The following is a 24,072-nucleotide window of genomic DNA, read 5'->3' as shown; positions in this document are numbered from 1 at the left end:
CCTAGCCAACCACTAGACTTGAGCTGGGTAAGCTGTATCTATGGCTACAGCCCAAACGCACAGCCAGGCAGAAATGCCATGGCCCATATGATTCATCAGCAGTGGGGTGCCCCAAATTATCACCATCTGCCATTCACTGTGACCAACTGATCAAGGCCAGCTAAGCGGAGACAAAGATCCACACCAGGCTAAGGACATAAATCAGGAAGACTACATATTCCTGGCAACCACGGCTTCCAAGTATATACAGTACAGGCCTCTGGTGGCCTGGATCCAGAATTACTCACTGTATCATTTGGGAAAATCACATACCCTGGGATTCTTCTGACTGGCACTTACTCCCATGTGCCCAACAGTGGTGACCGGTGGGATGTCTGCACTGGAAGTGGTGGTGCTGGAGCTATGGATGGCACATGTGGAAGTCCACTGAAGTTCCCCAGGTGACTGGTGTGAAACTGACAGGCATGCTCTCCAGTTACTCCAATGTAACTACTAGTGTCATTTATGCTTATGAGAACATCACAGTCTATTAAAACAAAGAAGTTCCTCACAAAGGAGTCTTAGCTGCCCTAAAGCGATAAACTGTAATATTCAAATAATGTTGCTACAATGCTGATTACAAATAGGCTCAGCTAAAATCCTACTGTGGCAATCATTTCACAACATATGCTCAATCATGCTGTACTCAGACTTATACAGTGATATAAATTATTTATCCAAAAAAAGGGGGAAATATGAACAATGTTGATCCCCAAAACAAGGCTTTTTAAATACTTTATAGGACCAATCCATGATAAAACAAACAGTAGCTAAGCAAACTGTCAGTACTTTGCACTTAACTTTTCTTCTATAAGCCTTAGAGCGCTGAAGATTTGATGCTTTTGAACTGTGGTGTTGGAGAAGACTCTTGAGAGTCCCTTGGACTGAAAGGAGATCCAATCAGTCCATTCTGAAGGAGATCAGCCCTGGGTGTTCTTTGGAAGGACCAATGCTAAAGCTGAAACTCCAATACTTTAGCCACCTCATGCGAAGAGTTGACTCATTGGAAAAGACTCTGATGCTGGGAGGGATTGGGGGCAGGAGGAGAAGGGGACAATAGAGGATGAGATGGCTGGATGGCATCACCAACTCGATGGACATGTGTTTGAGTGACCTCTGGGAATTGGTGATGGACAGGGAGGCCTGGCGTGCTGTGATGCATGGGGTTGCAAAGAGTCAGACACGACTGAGCGACTGAACTGAACTGAAGCTTTATCATTTCCTGTCCCAAACCAGATAAATGAGTAAATATCCTTATTCTGAAAAGGATATAAAAAATTAGAAGTTCAACAGATGTACAATAACATTATCTATGATTAAAGACAGTAAATGAAAGCGTTTTTAATGTTTTAAAAAGAAAAGTGAAGGAACAATTCTCATCAGGAATAATATAAATTTTCTTTAAGACACTGAACTTCATCTAATGACATAACTGAAAAGAGGACTGAAATAGTCCTAAATTGCTTCTTAAGGCAAGGGAAGGAAAAAGAAATTTCTGACTACTGGCTTTTAGTCAGTTACCACGGGAACTTGGAGATTCCTTTTTTTTTCCTTTAAGTTTTCTCTTAAAAGCCACTGAAAGAAAAAATATTGATGGTTTCTGTTCTGTTTAGAGACAATGACTAGGATAATTAATATTATGGCAGCAGCTTGTACCACTATGATTTCCTTCTAACTCCTTTTCTTTTCAACACAGCACTCCATTTTCCCACAACTTAGATGTTAGGAGACAATCAAAAATCAAAATACAGGTGATAATAGTTGAATATTTAAAATGAAGGAATAAAGCAGGTAACATTCAGGAAATACAATTAATTCAGACTGAGGATAGGAGTAAGGGAAGAAAAAGGAGATGACAACAGGAGAAATAATGCAGGAGCTTGTGCCAAGGGGGAAGAAATAAGGATCTCGAGTGCCACTAAGAAAGATCAATCGTGGGACTTCCCCGGTAGTCCAGGGGCTCTTGATGCAGCAGGGACGTGTTTGATCCCTGGTCAGGGAACTGGATGCCACATGCTGCAACTAAGAGTTTGCATGCTGCAACTAGAGATCCCATATGTTGCAACTGGAAGATCCCAGTGCACCTATTAAATAAATAAAAAATCAATACTGTTCTGATTCCATCTACTCAATACTTGAGACTTTGGGAAAAGCACTTTATCCTTCTGAGTGTCAGTAAAATGAATAAAATACCTACTTCCCTGCGTTGTTTTGGGCTTCCCAGCTGGCACAATGGTAAAGAACCTGATCCCAATGCAGGACACTCAAGAGACGTGGGTTTGATCCCTGGGTCAGGAAGATCCCCTGGAGTAGGAAATGGCAACCCACTCCAGTATTCTTGCCTGCAAATTCCCATGGCAGAGGAAACTGGTGGGCTATAGTCCATGGGGCCGCGAAGAGTTGGACACAACTGAGCACAGTGTTGTTTTGAAGCTTAAGTCAGATAATGGAAAGGACGTATAGGACAGTTTGCTCAACAAATAATTACTGAGTACAGTAATTATGGGATACAACAGTGAAGCAAATTGATAATTTTGGTGTTCATGGAGTTCACATTCAGGAGGACCAAATAAATACTGATTTTCAATCAGAGAAGGCAAAGAAATGCCACATATACACTTGTTTATATAATAAATTCCCAAGATTTAATTCTCCTTTCTCTTGTAAAGCCCCATCCTTCAAATAAGATAACTAATTAAACACACACAAATTCCATCACTCGGTGCTGACTAGTACTTGATATTCTCTATGTATGACCATAAAAATATAACAATGCAGACAGTACTATCACTGTTTGGCATTATATGTGTGATCTAAAGGTTTTAATATGGGATACTTTTACTTTTAAAAAACAATTCCAGCACAGTTACATTCTGAAACAGTAGCCCCAATATAACTATTCCAAATAATATGTCCATATTTTAAACCCCTTTCTAAAATCCTAGGGAAATACTTTTAAATAGGCATCTCTAGTAAGTTAACATAAATTACAAAATAAAACACACATGCTGAAGCAGTGATTCTTAAATATTTTGGGTTGTCGCAATTTGGAAGGTATGTCTGGTACCTAGTTGGTAAAGACTAGGGATGCTGCTGCTGCTGCTAAGTCACTTTAGTCGTGTCCTACTTTGTGTGACCCCACAGACGGCAGCCCACCAGGATCCCCCATCCCTGGGATTCCCCAGGCAAGAACACTGGAGTGGGTTGCCATTTCCTTCTCCAATGCATGAAAGTGAAAAATGAAAGGGAAGTCGCTCAGTTGTGTCCAACTCTTTGCGACCCCATGGACCGCAGTCTACCAGGCTCCTCTGTCCATGGGATTTTCCAGGCAAGAGTACTGGAGTGGGGTGCCATCGCCTTCTCCAAGGGATGCTGCAAAACATACTAAATGGCATGAGACAGTCCCCAGCAATAAAGAATCACCTGGTCCAAAATGTCCACAGAACCACTGTCAAAAATTATCTTGCTCTAAAAGAACACTGATGGTTAGTAAATTATTTACTGACAGAATCTCTGTGCTGCGGTATGTCATTAGATTAGTCACAATGATGAGAGATATTATTTAGTGAAATCCCGTAGGAAATATTGTCATAGCACAGAACAGGAAGCTAAAGATCACTGAGAAAACTTAGTGGTCAAATTTAATATAATCCACTACAGCTGATGGCTCAAAAAGAAATACATGGCTTCAAAACTTAAACTGGCAGTAACACAGCAAAAATATCAATTTTATTTATAATCTGGAACTAACAGGGCTTTTCCCCTTAATGCAGATGGATTTCCTTGAACCATTAACAACATGCATTGGATATCAAAGCAAAAAATGTAGACATAAAATTTAGATCAGCATTCCCTAAGGTGATTTTGTCAAGCAAGCAAGAAATATAGATCTGTTACTTAAAAATATATGTTTTCAAAATTAGTCATTTATTTTACTAGTAGTATAGAATCTAATCACAGTAGCTGCTTAAGTAGTATTTATTAAAATGAATGATATTTAAAACAATATGCCCCAAACTAAATTATAGGGTTTAGAATGCTAAAAAAAATGTCAGAAGATTGAAATTTTCCCTCAATATGTTTCACATAAAACTGGTAAGATAATACTGCCCAAGGAGAAAAGTCCTCTAATCCAAGAACAACCAAAACGAATGAAAATTTAGAAGTCATCCCAAGCTAAACTTCTCAAAGGAGGGTCTTTCCTCCTAATTATATACCTAATTAAAGGTAAGCCATTCTTAAAATTTTCTTCTCTAGATAGCTCAAAGATAATGTTGGCTACATTGATATTTTTAGCAAGATCTGAAAACTGGAAGTGAAGCGGCAGCCGTGTATTTTTCACACTCAGAAGGTGATACTGTTATTCATGCACGTTGTTGCTTATCTGCTGGCTCATCTATTTGGCACAAGCAGCAGCTGCCCCTTAACTCCAGCTTTTACCAAACCTCCTCTTTCAACTTCTCTGACTCCTGGGCCAGGAGCATTATTCATTGTGAGCTACGAGAAGAAGGATGTGATATTCTCTCACAAGATAACTATATTCATCAAACCAGGAAAGAGTGAGAGGGCAGTTTGCAGTAATCCTCACAGGTTCCCTTTTGTCCTTGCTTCCCTTTACTTCGTGTCAACATTCCTTTATTGACTTTCTGCCTTGATGACTTTGGGTAACAGCACCAACATAGAAGGACCACCCCCACAAACTGTTTAAACAGCTCCCAAAACTGAGTGTGGAGAAGTCTTTATAATAAATCCTTCAAATGTGTATCTCTAGTCGTCTGCTTCTCTGATTAAACCTTGACTAACAGAGGATTTCTGCAAGGTGCCCTTTATCTTGTTCAAGAACATTCAATTACAGTATAAGTCCAGGAAAATAAGATGTATAAAACTCCGAAGAAACATTAACCATTTGGATAGTAAATTTTAAAATATCTTATGAGATACAAGCAGAACTCATAAAATATGTGAGGAAGCAAGAAGCTACTGAAACAAAATTTGCAAAATATGTTAAATATAGGTAGCAAATTAGCAATCTGTTAGGGAGGGGGAGAGAGAAAACACATAAACGCTGCATGCCACAGGATACAGGACGCAAGCAGTGTGGACTGTCCCGCTTACATTTTTACCTGTGCATGCTGACCAACTTATCTCTATCTAGCCTTTTGCTTCTCATTTGTGTTCTAATTAATCCTGATAGTGTTCTGATGCAATATTTTACCTTTATTTGACTTGTAACCTGCTTCACAGACTTTATTGAATATTTAGAACAAAGTAAATAGGTGTGCAAGGATTTTGTTAACCTGATGTTTTAAGAAAAGACAACTACACACTGTAAGACCCTACTTAAAAAAGTCTAACCACCAAGTTTGTTTTTTTTTCCTTAAGATGCTCAATATGGTTCTTTTCATATTGAGAAAATCTGAAAAAAACTTCATATTTTGATTCTTATTTCTTCCAAGGATCTATTACTATTAGGGAAGATATAATTTGTGAGCTGATATTTAAAACATATTTATATCAACTCCCTCTTGATTTATGTGAAGCTTAACACATATTAGGATGGACAAAATTAAAGTAGAGAAGTTCAGTACTGATATTGTGCTGTAGCAGGGGACACACACAAAAAGTCAATACCAATTAAGAGCTTTTAATACAATCTGGAAATGAGTAATTTCATCCAAGATATTTAAGGGAGTGAAACAAAGGATTTATATAGGTATTATGCCCTGAAGGAGATGCTGTTGGCTCCTCTCCAGCAGCCATGCTTCTCTTCCTTCTGAACAGAATCCCAAACTTTATGCAAGAACCCAGAACTGAATGCTACCTCCACTCTAGGTCTCAGCTTGTCACAGCCATTCCATCCCCCTTTACAGGTTTTGAAGAACCTGAACTAAAGCTGATCAACACATGGTATTCCATGGCAATTACTGGTTTAAACGTGGGCATGTGGCTGAAGTCGACCCAATCACATTGAATGAAAGAAGAGGTTTTTATTCCACAGGTGGGTAAAAAAGTCTCTCACTGTCTATCTAGCACAAGTATAATGTTAATTTAAATTAGCAAAAGTTTCTTATATTCAAGGTAATGGTTCTTGGAACCATTAAAATTAGAATTTTGTAATTCTAAGAATTAAATTTAATTCCAAAGAATTAAAATTTTGTAAAAAAAATAAAAATAAAGAAAGGATTGAAGCTACTAAAGAGAAACCTATCTGCAAAATATGAGCCATTGCAAATTTGGGAAAATAATACTTTTCAAAACTATGGATATAGTTAACACATTAAGGCTAAATAATCTACTAGTGCAATTTCCATCTTGAAAGAAAAATCCCAACTATTTTCATTTAGTCATTGATTCAAACTGAACTGGGCTGACTCAATTCTATACTGCTACTGTTTTTACTCATTTATGTTGGTTATAATGCTGTATTTCTTCTTATCAAACACCACCAATTATGATATACTATTGTTTCATACATCCATACTGAAGCACCCCAGGAGTACATCTTTGTATAAGACTTAAATAAACCCTCTTAGTTTATAGAAAAAGGAACAAAATTCATGAAATAGCCTTTACTCTGAGTGAAGGATAAGGGACACAATCTCTGGAAAAAAATTTAAACCACAAAACAATACTCACACTGTGAAGGCATTCTGAGTTCATACTCACAATGAAATTCAAACATCACCTAAGAAATAACTAATATAAAGTGGTCTCAGGTTGATGATGTCTGAGATCACTGGAAGATGCAAAAGCAAACTCTCTTTACAGGAACTAGACTTCAACTGAGAACAAGGGATTTAATAATAAAAGACCACTTATTTTAAGAAATGCTAAAATCTGGGGGGGTATATCTCAAAAGTAACTCAAACTTGATGATTATGGTATGAATTATGTGTGATAAATGATACATCTATAACAGGCAAATACATGAAAATTAATTACAAATATGGGGGCCTATGGAAATACTTTCAGTTACTGCAACATGTAGTTTTAAATCTGGCTGCTGCTGAAGTCATTCTCACCATCTATTTTCAGCAAAACAACCATTTCAAAATAGATTAATTTCTAACATGCATTCACTCAAGTCTTCTTTTTAACCATCTTGAACTAACATATGGCTAAAAGCAGCTGAGTTTTATCCTACATGTTCTTCTCTTTGTAACTATAAGATTCTGATATCATTTAACTGTATTATATTTTCTAGATATTCTCTAATCAGAATTTATTTCTTATTAGAAAATTTTAATTTCAAGTTCATTTTCAACTCTTACAAGTAATACCTTGGTTTGTCAAACTGAAAATTTCCATTTTAAGCAAAATCACTTTCCCAGACGAATCTGCTTTCAACCAACTGGGTAGGAAGAAATTCTGCCTTATTCCTAATTATTTAGGCTTTTCATAAACTATTTACTTACTCAACAACTGGAAACATTCACATATCAGAGAAAACACAGTCTTTGCTCTCATGAAGTTTAGAAGCAAACTGAAAACAGGTTATACATCTCAAAGCTCATATGTGAATAACACAAGTTTATTCACTCAATATATATACTGAGTACCTGTTGTATGTATGTCATGGAACATGTAAGTGTTTTCAACCAGGGCTTCTCATCTGAACCATAAAAGATAGAAAATTATTTGAGACATTATCTTCTCAATATTTCCAGGTATGATACACATATGCACAGAAGGGAATCCAGTAGAGAATAGATGAAAAGGAAAGGTGATGATTAAGATATATTTTTTCTTTCAATAAAATTAGTGGAAAAGATAAGTAACCCAGTCATTAAAGTACACTATAGGAACATGGGAGAACAGTCCCCAAAGCCACTTCCTATGGGCAACATATAATTTAATGAGGAGGAAAAATCCAAAGGAAAAAAGATTATTTTCTTTAAAATAGAAAAGACCTTGAAACAAATGTGTAATTTAACTATTTGGAAGGTAGACACAAAGGGATAATATAGAAAGTATCATAAGAATGATAGGCACTTGTATAAAGATCACCCCAGAAAAACAGGCTGATAACTTGAAAGTTCAGACACTGTATCCTACGAAAATTGTTCTTTTTTCTACAAGGAACTAATATCTTGACTAAGGTCCTTGTCAATCTTGTAAAATAACGCTCTTAAGAGAACATGATCATAACTTTCCCCTGAGATATCAGATTTATGTTGATTGAGATTTTAACCTAAACCATACATAAACAGGTTAGAATTACTCTGCTATAACTATTCTTAGCAATAAATTTTACAAAACTGTCTTTGAGAAGTAGACTGAAGTGTCAATACCTTTTAGCCTAGAGAGTTATATTTTGAAGAAAAACTGAGGCATAAAATTAAACTGGCTTGTTTCACTATGTTAGATAATACATGAGCAGTTGAAAAGGTTGAAACAATGGATTTCACCAGATAGCTAATAAGGAGTCACTGTGTGGTTTTCAAGTGATAAAATCAGTTGACAATTTATGAAGAATGAATGAAGAAGCAAAATTAGAAAGAAAACAAACTATCCAAACTATTCTGTGATTAATGCTGCCAATCTAGTTTAAATTATGGGAAATAAGAATAAAAAACAAGGTAAAGTTGAAAGAATCCTACAGAAAAAAAACCCTTAAGACCTGCTGACTAACTCAATAAACAGTAAAGAAGAGCACAGATTAAAATGTGCTCTTTTGAGAGTGTGCTTTTCAGAGTAACAATACCAGTTTACATATTCAGAACCTAAATGAAAATACGGATGATTACTAAAACCTCAGATTTTACCTAAAAGATATCTTAATAGTTTATCCAGTGAGAGGAAAAGGCATTTCAATTAAAAGTATTAAAACATAAAAAACAATTATTTTAAAAATAATTCTAATCTCTGCAACTAAAGATAATTCTATGAAGCTGATTAAAGTAACAAATCTAAAAAGTTCCCCTCAACCTATAAACAATCATTTCTCTCCTTTAGAATACAGGATTCAAGGTAATCTGCATATAACGAGTGCTCTATTACTTGAACTGCAATCACAAAAATTTTGAAAATACATTTTAGGATTAATATCCTATTTGCTGAACCCAGGATAGGCAAGGCGAGCCAGGGAAGCTAGAAGAAACTTAAGGGGCTGTAGGAACTGCAAACACATTTATTCTCTCCTGACTGGCACAGCAGCAGTAGCAGCAGACACACTATATTCTTTCCTCTGGTGGTTAACCCAGCGATCACAGCCGTTAACACAGCCTCACCACCATAATGCAGCCGTACACAACACAACACAGCATTCCTTCAGGACTTTTCCAGGTGGATCGTATATATGCTTACATAACAAAAGTAGCCTGTGGCCAAGCAAGTACCTTGTGACGCGCATGAGCAGTGCTATAAGTACATGTGAAAGTCACTCAGTCCTGTCCGACTTTTTGTGACCCCCCACGGACTGTCATGCCAATGAATTCTCCAGGCCAGAATACTGGAGTCCGTAGCCTTTTCTTCTCCAGGGTATCTTCCGAACCCAGGGAATTATTGTAAGTACATAATCATTCACAAAACGTGGGGCAAGAGAGCATTTGGCTAATTTACTCTTTCCCTACAGCAGCTAAATATGAGTCTTTAAAACTTTCTTAGCAGCAGAATTCTGTACTCAAACAAAATCTTAAATAGTAGTCCAACAAACTAATCAGAAAAAAATCAGTTACTTTTATAGAATCTAGAAATACAGGTCTAGAGCCTTACCCAATGTCAACTCTAAGAAATCCTGGACTCTGTAGAGTGCAAGTTTTAAAATAAAATTAAATGGAAAAGAAAACACTACATGTCACTTTGTCCAGTGGAATAAAACCTACACAAAACTAAAATCAAATTAGTTATCTTATTGACAGACTGAGATATACAAGTGAAATAAGCAGTCCTTGAAAGCTGAATGGACTAAAAAGGCTAATATTTGGTTAGAGGAAATAAGTACTCAGCAATTTACTTCAATACTTTGAGAAAGTGAAAATTATCATGAGAGATTGCACTTGCTTAACTTTAATTACTTTCCCATGTTCATTCCACTGCTTGGCTTCTAAATCTAAATTTCAGAAAGAGTTTGATCAACTGCTGAGTTAAAAAGCTCTCCTACTGCTTTTATCTTTGAGCAAAGCTACCATCTCCAAAGACCTCCCCCAAGAATCATGGGCTATGAACTATAGGAGGCCTCACGCCTAGTTGCTGGTGTCCCAGCCTGCATTCATTACTTCACCCCATTAACATTCCACGCTGGGAGTCCTTTGCTAGTTTTATGAGGCGAAACCACAAAATGTCAGGTTAACAAAATCCTCACACAGCAATTTCACCTTAAAATACTGCCTGCCAAGCACTTGCTTCCAAGATATTCAATAAATCACTAACTCTATAAAGCAGGTTGCAAGTCAAATAAAGGTAAAATTGCATCAGAGTACAATAAAGACTAATCAGAACACAAGCTGATTATTTAGAACTAAAACCTTTGGGGAAAGAAGAGTCAAGCAGTGTGATTCAAGTATGCTTGAATCATACTGGTAACCTCAGTTTTTAATTGGGTTTACAGTTACACAGATATACTTGACTCTCTATTATAACCAATTTCCAATCATTCAGATACCTGACTTCAGAAAGTTTGATAGGCAGTAGAGAGTTTTGGAGACATGAACGTGTTGGGTCCATTCCTGGTTCACCACTTGTTAACTGTGTGTCTTATCTCCTTAAACCTTGTTTTTTCCATGTAAACATGAAGAAAATAATTTTCTTCATTGAGTTATTCTGATTTAAACAGCTGTCAGGTAAAAGCACTAAGCATAGCACATAACAGCCATAATAACATGTTTAATAATGGTAATAACAGTAAATGTTCAGTATTTGTTAGTTTTCTGCCCTCTATCCACTGTAGAGATGAAAACTGCCAACCTGAGTGAGATTTACTGTTCAAGCTCTCTACAAGCTCTGAGGATACCACAACCAAGAAATCTTATCTCTGTATCTGCAGTCAGGGAGTCAAGAAAGTCACAATAAGTATGAAAGGGAAAAAGAAAGCGAAAGGAACACTTTTAGGCGTACCTGTAAGGGAAAATACACCCATAAACACATATGTCTACACTCTTTTCTCCTTCGTTCAATAGGAATGAGAGAATATAAACTGGCTAACCCTGTGCACCCACTCTCTAAGTTGATGATCCCTGTCATTGCTAGTATTTGGCTGTCATGACTATTATATTATTAAACCACGTTGGATAGCAACCTTCAAAGCAAGTATCTTTAAGCAGAACAGCCCCAGCTTAAATAAATCTTTACACTCTCTGGTTGACCAAGCTGCAGACTCTTTATGGTGGACTTTAGTTTGAGACTGCCTAAATGGACAGAAATTAATCCCAGTGAAATCTGAAACCTACATTCTATTCTGGGTTGAAATTAATTGCCTGAGAGCTCCCTCATTAAATATTTATTAGACAACTATTAACTACCAGGCATTACAGCTTTCTCAGAACTATCATCAGGATCTGGAAAGGATGACCACTTTTTCAGGTCTGAAACTGTTTCTACCAAGAAAATGAATAGAAAAGGTGAAGTATGATTATACTCAAATCATATAATGAGTAACTGTATAGTATAGGGAACTGACATGAAAGCAGGTAAAATTCATACTGTCCAACATTAATTTCCCAAAGGAAAGTAATTCACACTCTGATTCTGTTCTATACTTAACAGACAAAAATTATTCTAATGTTAATGACCTTTGTAAGTAAAAAGTGCAGAGGATAACATGTATCAGTCAACTATCAATAAATCATGGCAAAAATATTTAAGAATCATAACTGCATGACTTTCACATGTTCTCATTACTATCCTAGTAATAAATAGTATTTCTTTTCTTTGAATCCATTTCAATTTCTTCAAGTCCCTTTGTAAATGCAGATAACAAAACAGAATAGGAACCAACATAGAGGACTCTTGCAATAGCTAAATCCTTGCATATTTATGCTTTCCACTTCCAAAAAAAAAAAAACATAAATCCTTCCAACTGACATGTGGACTGCATTCCTATTAAACTCTTAATTCAAAAAGTTAAATGAGCATTCATGTTCTCTATCTCATAAGTAAAGTAAATCTAAAAGAAAATTGGTTAATATTAACAATTCAGATTAAACACTATAATCACTGTTCACATTAGACTCATATGATTAAAAACCAAAACCAATCCTCAAATTAAAATTTTACTTCTATTTTCCTCAAATGTTCTTTTAGGATTCAGTTCAGTTGCTCAGTCGTATCCGACTCTTTGCGACCCCATGAACCGCAGCACACCAGGCCGCCCTGTCCATCACCAACTCCCGGAGTCCACCCAAACCCATGTCCATTGAGTCAATGATGCCATCCAGCCATCTCATCCTCTGTCGTCCCCTTCTCCTCCTGCCTTCAATCTTTGCCAGCATCAGGGTCTTTTCAAATGAGTCAGCTCTTTACAGCAGGTGGCCAAAGTATTGGAGTTTCAGCTTCAGCATCAGCCCTTCCAATGAACACTCAGGACTGATCTCCTCTAGGATGGACTGGTTGGATCTCCTTGCAGTCCAAGGGACTCTCAAGAGTCTTCTCCAACAACACAGTTCAAAAGCATCAATTCCTCGGTGCTCAGCTTTCTTTATAGTCCAACTCTCACATCCATACATGACCACAGGAGAAACCATAGCCTTGACTAGACAGACCTTTGTTGGCAAAGTAATGTCTCTGCTTTTTAATATGCTGTCTAGGTTGGTCATAACCTTCCTTCCAAGCAGTAAGCATCTTTTAAATTCATGGTTGCAATCACCATCTGCAGTGATTTTGGAAGCAAGAAAAATAAAGTCAGCCACTGTTTCTCCATCTATTTCCCAGGAAGAGATGGGACCGGATGCCATGATCTTCGTTTTCTGAATGTTGAGCTTTAAGCCAACTTTTTCACTCTCCTCTTTCACTTTCATCAAGAGGCTCTTTAGTTCTTCTTCACTTTCTGCCATTAGGGTAGTGTCATCTGCATATCTGAGGTTATTGATATTTCTCCCGGCAATCTTGATTCCAAGGTGTACTTCCTCCAGCCCAGCGTTTCTCAAGATGTACTCTGCTTAGAAGTTAAATAAGCAGGGTGACAATATACAGCCTTGACATACTCCTTTTCCTATTTGGAACCAGTCTGGGTGTTCCATGTTCAGCTCAGATTTTTTAATATGCAAATTTATATTTGTACATCTAATACAACATAAAGAGAGGCAGCATAATCTTGGGTCTCCCAAATCTCAGAAAACATTATTGTTTTTGTTCAGGTGCAGCTGCTAAGTTGTGTTTAACTCTTTGTGACCTCGTGAACTGCAGCACGCCAGGCTTCCCTGTCCTTCACTATCTCTCAGAGTTTGCTCAAACTCATGTCCACTGAGTCGGTGAGCTATCCAGAAAATGTCAACGATCTAGTAAGACCCTATATCTAATAATTTAATCTTACTAATAACTGAATACATTTTAATAGAGCCTTATATATTTTAGTGATGTAGAGATCTCAAGTATCTCACTGAAAAAGATGGCTCTTCTGCTCCACACTCTCAGTAAAAGCCAGTCAATAACAAAGAGCTCTAAGAAAAGAACAAAGTCACAAAGACAAAAGCAAGAAAACCAAAAATCAAGGATCTCATCAAAATGATACAACTAAAGGAGAAAACACTCTCTGGACACAGGCAAAAAGGGAACACAATAAAACCAGGGCCTAATACCTGAGAAAAGTCTGTTTGCCTTCCAAGAACAATTGCATCACAGAAGACAAAAAAAAGCCTTCCTAGAAATTTACAATTTGATCAGTAACTCTAACAACATGAAAGTCCCACCTTCTTTCTTGCATATATAAAAGATATCTGTGCAGTCCACAATCCCCGTATTTCAAAGAAATAGAAATAAGACTGAATAAATTATTTATTATGACTAAGTCTTAATCTGCTGGATATCTCATATCACATTCCTTGTATGGCAGGACTTAAATAAATGGTCCATTAAGCTTACTAAGAAAAAATAATGTTATTTGGAAGTAACATGAAACTATAAATGCTATTCAAATACAAATTTAAAATTATCCAACACAGAACCAGAAAGGAACAAAAAGCTCATCTGATATAAGTGTGATAACAGAACAAATTAAACAACTTTTCAACTTTTTATAGGAAAAAGAAAGGGTCATTACCCAATATCGTTATATCCCTTAATTATGTAAGCAGAGTTATAAAACTGTGCATAAAAAGATCTTCAGATTTTAAAATAGCCTATAACCATCTGAACCAATCTGAATTTAATCAGGTAAGTTTTCAGTAACTTACAGCATGCTCCATGCTTAGAATTTGATAATAGAATCTGGAACTGGCAATAGCTACTCTTTGTGAGGAATTAACTGAATGTTTAAAGACAAATGGTTAAAACCAACAAATACTAAACATTTGTTTAGTTTTATAGATTTAAGCACTCACTTGCTCAGAACCAAACTTAAATTCTGAGTAACTAAAGGTCAAGGGTAAGCTTATTTGCAAAATCAGCAGTGCTGACCCAAAGGTGACCTGGAGGAATAAAATGAAAACAGAAAAATTTACTTTTTTTTCATGCTATAAACATCAAAGCACGGTGACTGTTTAAAAAACTCATATTCATAATGATCATCAAATATTTGTGGGAGGTAAATTTTAATAAACATTTAAGGAGAACTTCAATACTCATAGACTTCAATACTCACAAGGTTCACCATTTTATTAAGTGTAGAACAGCATTTACAAATTAAATGCTTCCTCTCTTAAATTGTATGGCAATTTTAAAAGGAAGACAAGGGTCTCTTCTAACATTTTCTTTCTTTTCCTTTTTTAGCAAATGCTTCATTTTATTTCATGGTGAACAGATGCGTGTATTGGGTGCAGGGAAAAGGGATGACTGCCCCAGGCTGCGGGCAGGGACTTGTAGCCTCCACAGTCCTTTATGAGCTCGTAAACGGCTTGAATAATCATCAGGAAGCCAGTGGACAAAATGATGACGTAGGTGATAATCAAGAGGAGGCCCAGAATCAGGGTGCAGATGTTCAGGCACTTGGCAGTGAAGGCGTAGCTCTAGGCCCCAGTGATGTTGCCCACCATCTTCCAGTCGCTAGACTTCATGGAATGGATGACTGTTATGAAGCCCAAGCAGCACCAGTTCATGAAGATTCTGTTGAACAGGGATCAGATGATGTGGTCAGGCACGAAGGCCTCACTGCAGATGCTGACCACTGTGGTCATTGCAGGTGCTGGGCTCTGGGAAGCCTCCAGCACAGCCACCTCGTGCTCCTCCTTGAGCATCTTACAGGCTGGGGGGACCATGTTGTGGGCACCAGGGAAAAAGGGCTGGGATGTGCAGTTCATGGTGGGGATGGAACAACTGCGTTCCAGACGACCACTTATGACATTTTCAATGTAATTAGCCTCATTAAAATAGCCAGAAGCAGCTATTCAATTGCAGTCTGCTAGTAAATGGTTTGAACTGACCGAGATGAAAGATAAACAAGTCAAATAACTGGACAAAGTTACAAAATATTTACTGAAAAAATACAATGTGTAAACTTCAATTGGTCATAATGACAGGAAGAAAAAAGATGAAAATGGGAAATTGTTGATGCTATATTTTAAGAATCTGTGTAACAAAGATCAGGATTACAAGGAGCTAAAAGTCCTTACACTCTTACCACATCTCCCACTAACACTTTGACATTAGCAAAACAACATAAATTAAAAAGACATTAGTATTCTGGAAAATTAATGTACTGAGATAGACTTCCTGTATAGGTCTCTTTCAAACAGAAAGCAAACCACTACATTTCTAATTTAATACTCTCTTGGAAACCAGAGGCTATAATCCAAAGAGCTAGCATTCTCAACTAAAATTCACAAAGTTCCAAAACACAAGAGTAGAGACACACATGATAGCCCTAGGGCCTATTATAAGCCACCCCTCCCTCACATGTTTTTAATACTGGAATACAGTGTGACATATAAGAGTTAAGTAATAGTAAGCAAATATTTATTAAATGCCTACTAGTATTGGCAATTTTTGGCCAACTGATGCGAAAAACCGACTCACTGGAAAAGACCCTGAGGCTGGGAAAGATTGAAGGTGGGAGGAAAAGGGGACAACAGAGGATGAGATGGTTGGATGGCATGACCAATGCGATGGACATGTGTTTGAGTAGGCTCCAGGAGTTGGTAATGGACAGGGAAGCCTGGCGTGCTGCAGTCCATGGGGCTGCAAGGAGTCGGACATGAGCGAGTGACTGAACTGACTGACTAGTATTGGAAAGTAACATGGTAAGTCAGACAGAAACAATCGCATACCACATGAAGCACAGGTCGGGTATCTAAAATATATTGTTATAAGCTCTTAATAACTCCATAAGATATTATCTTCCCAGTATTTTAGAAAGGAATCTGAGACTATGAGAGGCTAACTAACTGGCCCAAAAAACAAAGTCCAAAGAAGAAGAAGGGTTTAGAATGAAATCCAAGTCTGTGACTCCCATCTGTAACCCATGATCTTTGTTCCACATTCAGTAGATTCTTTATGAGGGTTGTGGAAAAGCCGGCTAAAAACTCAAAATAAAAAAATACTAAGATCAAAGCATCCAGTCCCACCACTTCAAGGGAAACAAAAGGGTAAAAGATGGAAGTTGTGACAGATTTCTTCCTTGGGGCTCTAAAATCACTGCAGAAGGTGACTGCAGTCATGAAATTAAAAGATGCTTGCTTCTTGGCAGGGAAGCTATGACAAACCCAGACAATGTATTATAAAGCAAAGACATCACTTTACCAACAAAGGTCTGTCTAGTCAAAGCTATGGTTTTTCTAGTAGTCATGTATGGATGTGAGAGTTGGACCAGAAAGAAGGCAGAATGCCGAAGAATTGATGCTTCTGAACTGTGGTGCTGGAGGAGAGTCCCTTGGACAGCAAGGAGATCAAACTGGTCAATCTTAAAAGAAATCAACCCTGGAGATTTACTGGAAGGACTGACAGCTGAAGCTCTTATACTTTGGACACCTGATGCTAACAGCCAAATCATTGGAAAAGACCCTGATGCTGGGAAAGATTGAAGGCAGAAGGAGAAGAGGGCAACAGAGGATGATATGGTTGGATGGCAATGGACATGAATTACGGGAAATGCCCAGAGACGGTGAAGGACAGGGTGGCCTGGCATGCTAGAGCACACAGGGTCACAAAGAGCTGGACACACCTAGTAACTCAGACAGTAAAGCATCTGTCTGCAATGCAGGAGACCCAGGTTCGTTCCCTGGGTTGGGAAGGTCTGCTGGAGAAGGAAATGGCAGCCCACTCCAGTATTCTTGCCTAGAAAATCCCATGGACTGCAGAGCTTGGTAGGCTACTGTTTGTGGGGTTGCAAAGAGTCGGACATGACTGAGCGACTTCACTTTTACTTTCAGTGAATGAACAACAATAAACATCCTCTAGGGGCATTTTTGGAAATTAATGCTCCTGGTTGTCACAATGATTAGGAGACACTACCTGACATTTGGCATCAATCAAGACATCAAAGTTGTTGAACACTCAAAACAGTCTCTTGTACAACAAAAAATGATCTCACATTCCGTAACAGTTTTAAAGTATCCTGACATTCATGTGAGTGAAAAAATCCAGTCATAATTATTTGAACCTAGAATCTCTTTTACATTTAAACATACAGTAGCTTTCACACCTACTGTAATGAATCTGAAAGCTCCAGTAATTTAACTATCAGGAATACAGAAGAAAAATTATATCATTGAGAATTTGACCAAGAAGCGTTTACCATTTCAGAAAAATCACTTCACCCATGGCTATCCCACTGGACAATCTGCACTAGCAATTTATCAACATACGGTCAAGCAAAGTGTATAACTGTGCTGATGTAACACATGTGGCAGGCTAAGTGTCTTAACCTGAGCAATTTGTGCCTTCTAGTCTAGTTACACTCTAAATACTGAATGGAGTACTTCCTCTTATTTTCCCATTCCTACAACTATGGCATTATATTGATCTCTCCATAAGTTATCAGCTTAAAAATGTACCTTAACTATGAACTTTATATCAACATAGTAAAGAGGCATCAGAAAATACATGCTATCAAAAGAAGCATGAGATTTCGCTGCTGAGAACCACTACTATCATTGTGCCCCTAACAGTGATACTAACTGTGCCATATCCTTGGCCTAAAAATAATACAATTGAAACCACCTTAATTATACGATTCACCTCTACTCATGAAGACTTTCACACAAGTTATTCTCAATGGCAGAATGTTTTCTTGTATTGAACTGAAGTACCTTATTCTATCATTTAAATATATTTACTATTTTCTCTGTTATAAGATCTGGGTAGGACAAGAATAGCTCAATAAAAGCACCATATAGCAGCTATATTTTATCAGTGAAATGTGTTTATCAGTCTCTCTCTTTCATTTACCATATTTCCCAGTATGTGTTCAAAGACTATCTATTCACAGAATGGTAATTCCACAGTATTCCTATTCAATACAGTATATCATGAACTGAATAATCAATCAACCACTGTATAAATGCTTTCTACTCACAATAAATTTTTATTGAGTATAGAGGTGCAAATATTACTCCCATCCAATATAAAAGTGAAAGTGAAAGAGGAGAGTGAGAAAGTTGGCTTAAAGCTCAACATTCAGAAAACTAAGATCATAGCATCCGGTCCCATCACTTCATGGGAAATAGATGGGGAAACAGTGGAAATAGTGTCAGACTTTATCTTTGGGGGCTCCAAAATCACAGCAGATGGTGACTGAAGCCATGAAATTAAAAGACGCTTAGTCCTTGGAAGAAAAGTTATGACCAACCTAGAGAACATATTGAAAAGCAGAGACATTACTTTGCCAACAAAGGTCCGTCTAGTCAAGGCTACGGTTTTTCCTGTGGTCAAGTATGGATGTGAGAGTTGGACTGTGAAGAAGGCTCAGCGCCAAAGAATTGATGCTTTCGAACCGTGGCGTTGGAGAAGACTCTTGAGAGTCCCTTGGACTGCAAGGAGACCCAACCAGTCCATTCTAAAGGAGATTAGCCCTGGGATTTCTTTGGAAGGAATGATGCTAAAGCTGAAACTCCAGTACTTTGGCCACCTCATGCGAAGAGTTGACTCATTGGAAAAGACTCTGATGCTGGGAGGGATTGGGGGCAGGAGGAGAAGGGGACAACAGAGGATGAGATGGCTGCATGGCATCACAGACTCGATGGACGTGAGTCTGAGTGAACTCTGGGAATTGGTGATGGACAGGGAGGCCTGGTGTGCTGCAATTCATGGGGTTGCAAAGAGTCGGACACGACTGAGCGACTGAACTCAACTGAATATAAAAATTCACAAAAAGAATGCTCAGTTTGCAGAGGTAGTACATTAGAGAAAGCATACAATGGAACTGGCTTACTACTTGAATTTTTTTTTTTAAAGTCAAGGTTTAAAATGTTAACTGTGAATTAAGGTTTTCCAAGGATCCCATACTTTTCTAACACAAATAGTTGTTTGGAAATATATATTAATCTACAGGAAACAGATATCCTCTACTAGCTATGGACTTTAGAGAGATGACTTTGGTGCATACACCTAAATTCATGACAAAATTTTAAAAGAATAAGTTGAATAATTCTTGCCCTATTGCAAATCTTTATTAATAGTAAACAAATCCTCCAATATCTCTTACCTCAAAAATAAGAATGGGATGCCACTGGTTAAATAATAATTGAATGGCCCAGCTTCTCTAGACCTTTTACTAAATTTCAGATCAAGGGCTGCTCACTAAATAATCTTGCAAGGTACAGCACTAATAAACTGCCAGATCTGGGACAATTTTCAAAGAGATCTCAGACAAATATAAACCTTAAGGAATTTGAACCATGAACTGATACTCACATAGATTTGCAGCATGGACTCACACTATCAAGAAAGTCCAGAAAATTCACAAGCAGATAATTTAACTTGTAGTTCTCTCAAGTTGCAGTGCCCCTACATGGGTAGCAGAAGCAAGCAAATAATTTCTCTGACAGCCTTTGACCTCAACTCAGGCTATGACCAACTGTCAGATATCATTAACTATATAAGGACTCCTAATTTCATAGATGTTAAAATATGAAAAACCACAAAACTAATAATCAATGAGATAGCACACAGATGCTTTCAGAATTAATGAAAATGAAATTATATTTAGGAAACAGAACAAAAGGAACTATCTATCTCAAAATTCGCTGAAAGCACCTTTTTTTTAATGATAAGGAAAATATTTATATTTTAAAAGAATCATACTGAAAGCACCTCTTTCTTAAGGAGTATTTACAACAAAAAAGAGGTCTCAAACCTCTCTTTGCTTTTACACCCGTCAGTAAAATTATATTAACTACATAAGCTACAAAGCCCAAGGACAGTAAGTAATCTGTAACAGTTTTTAAAAGAACACAACTAACTGAAAAGTTAATCTTTTAAAACACAATTAAAAAGGAAGTTTAGAGCTTAATCCCATTATCTCTGAAGTTAAATAAGCATATGTGAAAGTCACTCAGTCATGTCCAACTCTTCGCAACCCCACAGACTGTAGCCAGCCAGGTTCCTCTTTCCATGGGATTCTCTGGGCAAGATACTGGAAGGGTAGCCACTTCCTTCTCCAGGGGATCTTCCCAACCCAGGGATCAAAACTGGGTCTCCTGCATTACAGTTAGATTCTTTACTGTCTATATAAACATCTACAAACACACACACACACACATATAAGGATACATATATATGTATGTATATACATATATAAAGATACTGAAAACATACATGAAACCCTAAATTATTGCCATTTTTTGTCACAGAAGATTAGTGACAGGTGAATTTTTGTGTGCCTTTTAGTGCTAATCAGATTTAGATTCACAATTTTATCAGTACTGAACCCATTATTACCAACTTGACAGATCCATAAGAGAGTGTACTTTGACTCATGTACTTGTTTAATTGAGTTAATTAATCACAGCCTAACCAAAATATCTCAGACAGACCTCACACAGCATTCAAAGTGTAGCTTGAAATCTAACCCACCCTCCCTTTTCTTTAAACTGGCTCAGGGGATGAAGTCAATAAATTGTCAATTAATAACATACTTGCTTTGATGATTCTTCAGTAATTTACTGTCATCCCACTTCATAAATTATTTTAGTAAAAGTTGTGGGATTTCAAGAAAGACACCTCTTTCATGGGAAAACTCAGTTTAAGCGTTTTCTGCTGCCCAAAAGCCAATAAGACAAACTAGCTGATAATCCTCCCACACTATACCGTGTGGGTATAAGCACTGAACCAGTGAAAGTTTAATTTGTTCCACCAAGGGCACAGAAAACCACTCAGATTTGTTCACTAAACAGGTATCAACATTAGTCTCTAGCTTTTTGTTAAGGGCAGGTTGAACTAGGTTATTCCTATTCATACTCAAAAATAAATAGTTTTGTACCTAGTAGTGTCAGTACAATAAACATAAATGCTATCCCACTTTCAGAGTCCAGGTGCTCCACTGTTTATATGCTTTACAACTTCTGATGGAAATTCACTGCTACTCACAACCAGTCTCCTTCAAACAGCATTTTCCTTGCACTTAAAAGCCAGATACCCCTAAATAATAATTAAGACATATAAACCCCTAACATGTTGGCCTTTCTGGCACTCGAGATATCACTTTTACCTCCTATCCCCATAGTGCTGACCTCCTAAAAACTCCCTAACTGACATAAATTTAGCCTGGCCACACAGTTCTCTGACTTCTTATCCTATAAATAACAGATCCATGTTTCATGCCCTCCAAGGGCAAGTCTTCCTAACCAATCTGTCAGACTCCCTTAAATAGCTCAATGAACCCACTTCACATTTATGATAATAAATATGTAAACTATGGGGGAAATGTGTACTTTTGGTCATCTAATAAAATAAAAATAAACAACATTAATTAAAAGTTATAAATTATAAGTAGATGAAAGGTACTTTTTGACAGAGTGACTATGAAAGATACTTTTTGACAGAGTGACTAGTATTAACAAGAAAAATGGTAACACCAAATAGTTATAGCCAAAGTGGTAAATAAATAAGACAAACTAACAGAATGACTAATTTCAAAGGGGCAAAAGCGTGGAGTTCAGTCCATTTTTGCCTCCTGAGAATAATTACTAGGAATTAATCTCATTATCTTCCATTAAAGACAAGTTTACCATGTAAATGTTACCAAGGACTTTGTTCTCATTCAAATTCATTTATTAATTCAACAAACTTTTATTGACCACTAACCATTTGCCTAAAACTAAGCATTAAGCATTCACAGATATTAAGAAACAGTCCTTGTATTTGAGTTATTATAATTCAATGGAAAATGCTGACAAAAATTAATCATCATAATTTTTGATAAATGGTTTAACAAAATTGCCTAAAGGGTTACAGAATGTGGGGGTGGGGGTAAGCAAACATGAAAGGGCACCTCACTTGTCTTGGAAGGTAAACCTGGGAATGAATTTTTAATGGTAGTAATGCTTTAACTGTAGAGTGGAGAGGAGCAAACCAGGGTGCTTCCTATGCCCTGAAAATTGTACGCACAAATGAAGACGGTAAGGGAGAACGGCATATTCATGGAATTCAAAATAGTTCCACACAGTGTAGTGAAAACATTACCTAAGAACAAATTCATATATTTGGCTAAGAAGTCTGTCCTTTATCCAGAAAGATATGAGAAAATCACTGAAGGGTATTTTAAAAATAAGGGAAAGGATCAGATATGTTTTACAGAAAAGATTTATAGAAAAGTCTTGAAAAACTGATTACTACCCAAACAGGAAACAAGGGAAATGGAAGGGAAAAGTTCAGGGCAATTACTAGGTTTCTGACTGGACTGGTAATACTACCATTCACTGGTTAAGGTGCAGGGCTGGAGTAAAATGGTGAATTTAAGGGCTGAGTATAATGTGCTTGTGAACTATTCAAGAGAAAACGTTTCACAGATAACCAAAAATTCATCTGCTGATCAGGGAAAATGTTGGTACTCCAAACAATAGGGAGCAGCATAAATTTAAGAGTTAACTTTACAGAAATGATTAGAATTATCTAATGCTAGATACATACTATCGATTCATTTTACACACTGGATACAAAGTTTTATTCCACAAAAAAAAAAAAAAAAAAAAAACTGAACTTAATTAAAAATTTCCTTCTTATACCTAAATATCTTTTCACAGGAAAGTAATTTCTGATTAACTAGAAAATAAATACTAGTTTATTTCTGTTTGGGAAATTCTAGTCACAAACTTTTACCATGACAATGATAACTACTGAGGTTTGTATGTGACAAATCTTACTCTAAAATAGTTTCCCCACATGAAATCACTTAATCTTGTAATAATCCTGTAACACGGACACTATTATTATCTCCATATTACCAATGAGAAAACAAAGTTACTGAAGAATCCAAAAACTTGCTCACGATCACAGAGATGGTATGCAATAGGGTCAGAAATCAGTCTGAATTCAAAGCCCATGCTTTTAACTACTATACAATCTATCATGTATGCTGTCATAAATTACTCTAATAAATTAGGATCATGGAAACATCAAAATTTATTCAGAAGTTGTAGAGAATTACAGATAGACCACAAATAAGTAGATTTGAGTGTAAATGGAAAAGCAGCTCTCCTTAGTGAGACATCTGTAGTATAAATTTCGTTTCAGGCACTGAGACAAACTCAGCACTAAAGTGGTCGCAAACAAGAAACAAGCACTCTAAAGCTCCACGGCATGCACAGAATTCTGCAGCTTCTTCGAAATCCTTCTACTACTGGAATTTCGCTTTTGGATTCACTGACCCTGGAATGCACTAGCCTTTAAAATACTTGAAACAGACTTCATTCCTAATGCCACCTCAATTCCTACAATGGTGGCATCACTATAGAAAAAAACATGTAATTATAAAGTTAAAACATAGTATGAATTATGGGGTAATCTTCA

General features: G+C 37.0%; 1 protein-coding gene across 9 annotated transcripts in view; it reads right to left on the bottom strand.

Moving 5' to 3' along the window:
- Nucleotides 1-24,072, bottom strand: part of VPS13B (vacuolar protein sorting 13 homolog B) — a 786,697-nt gene that overhangs the window by 521,934 nt on the left and 240,691 nt on the right. The window contains exon 20 of one of the 9 annotated variants that reach the window (XM_018058293.1): nt 14,704-15,234. The exons of the other annotated variants lie outside the window; for them this stretch is intronic. Coding sequence (XP_017913782.1) covers nt 15,224-15,234 — 11 coding nt within the window. The 3' untranslated portion in view covers nt 14,704-15,223. Of the gene's footprint in view, nt 1-14,703; nt 15,235-24,072 lie in introns of those variants that run through there. 9 annotated transcript variants of the gene reach the window in all.

Source organism: Capra hircus, chromosome 14 (genome assembly GCF_001704415.2).
Source record: "Capra hircus breed San Clemente chromosome 14, ASM170441v1, whole genome shotgun sequence".
NCBI classification, from domain to species: domain Eukaryota; kingdom Metazoa; phylum Chordata; class Mammalia; order Artiodactyla; family Bovidae; genus Capra; species Capra hircus.
Note: the sequence above shows the minus strand (reverse complement) of the source record. Positions and strands in the feature narration are given on the sequence as shown.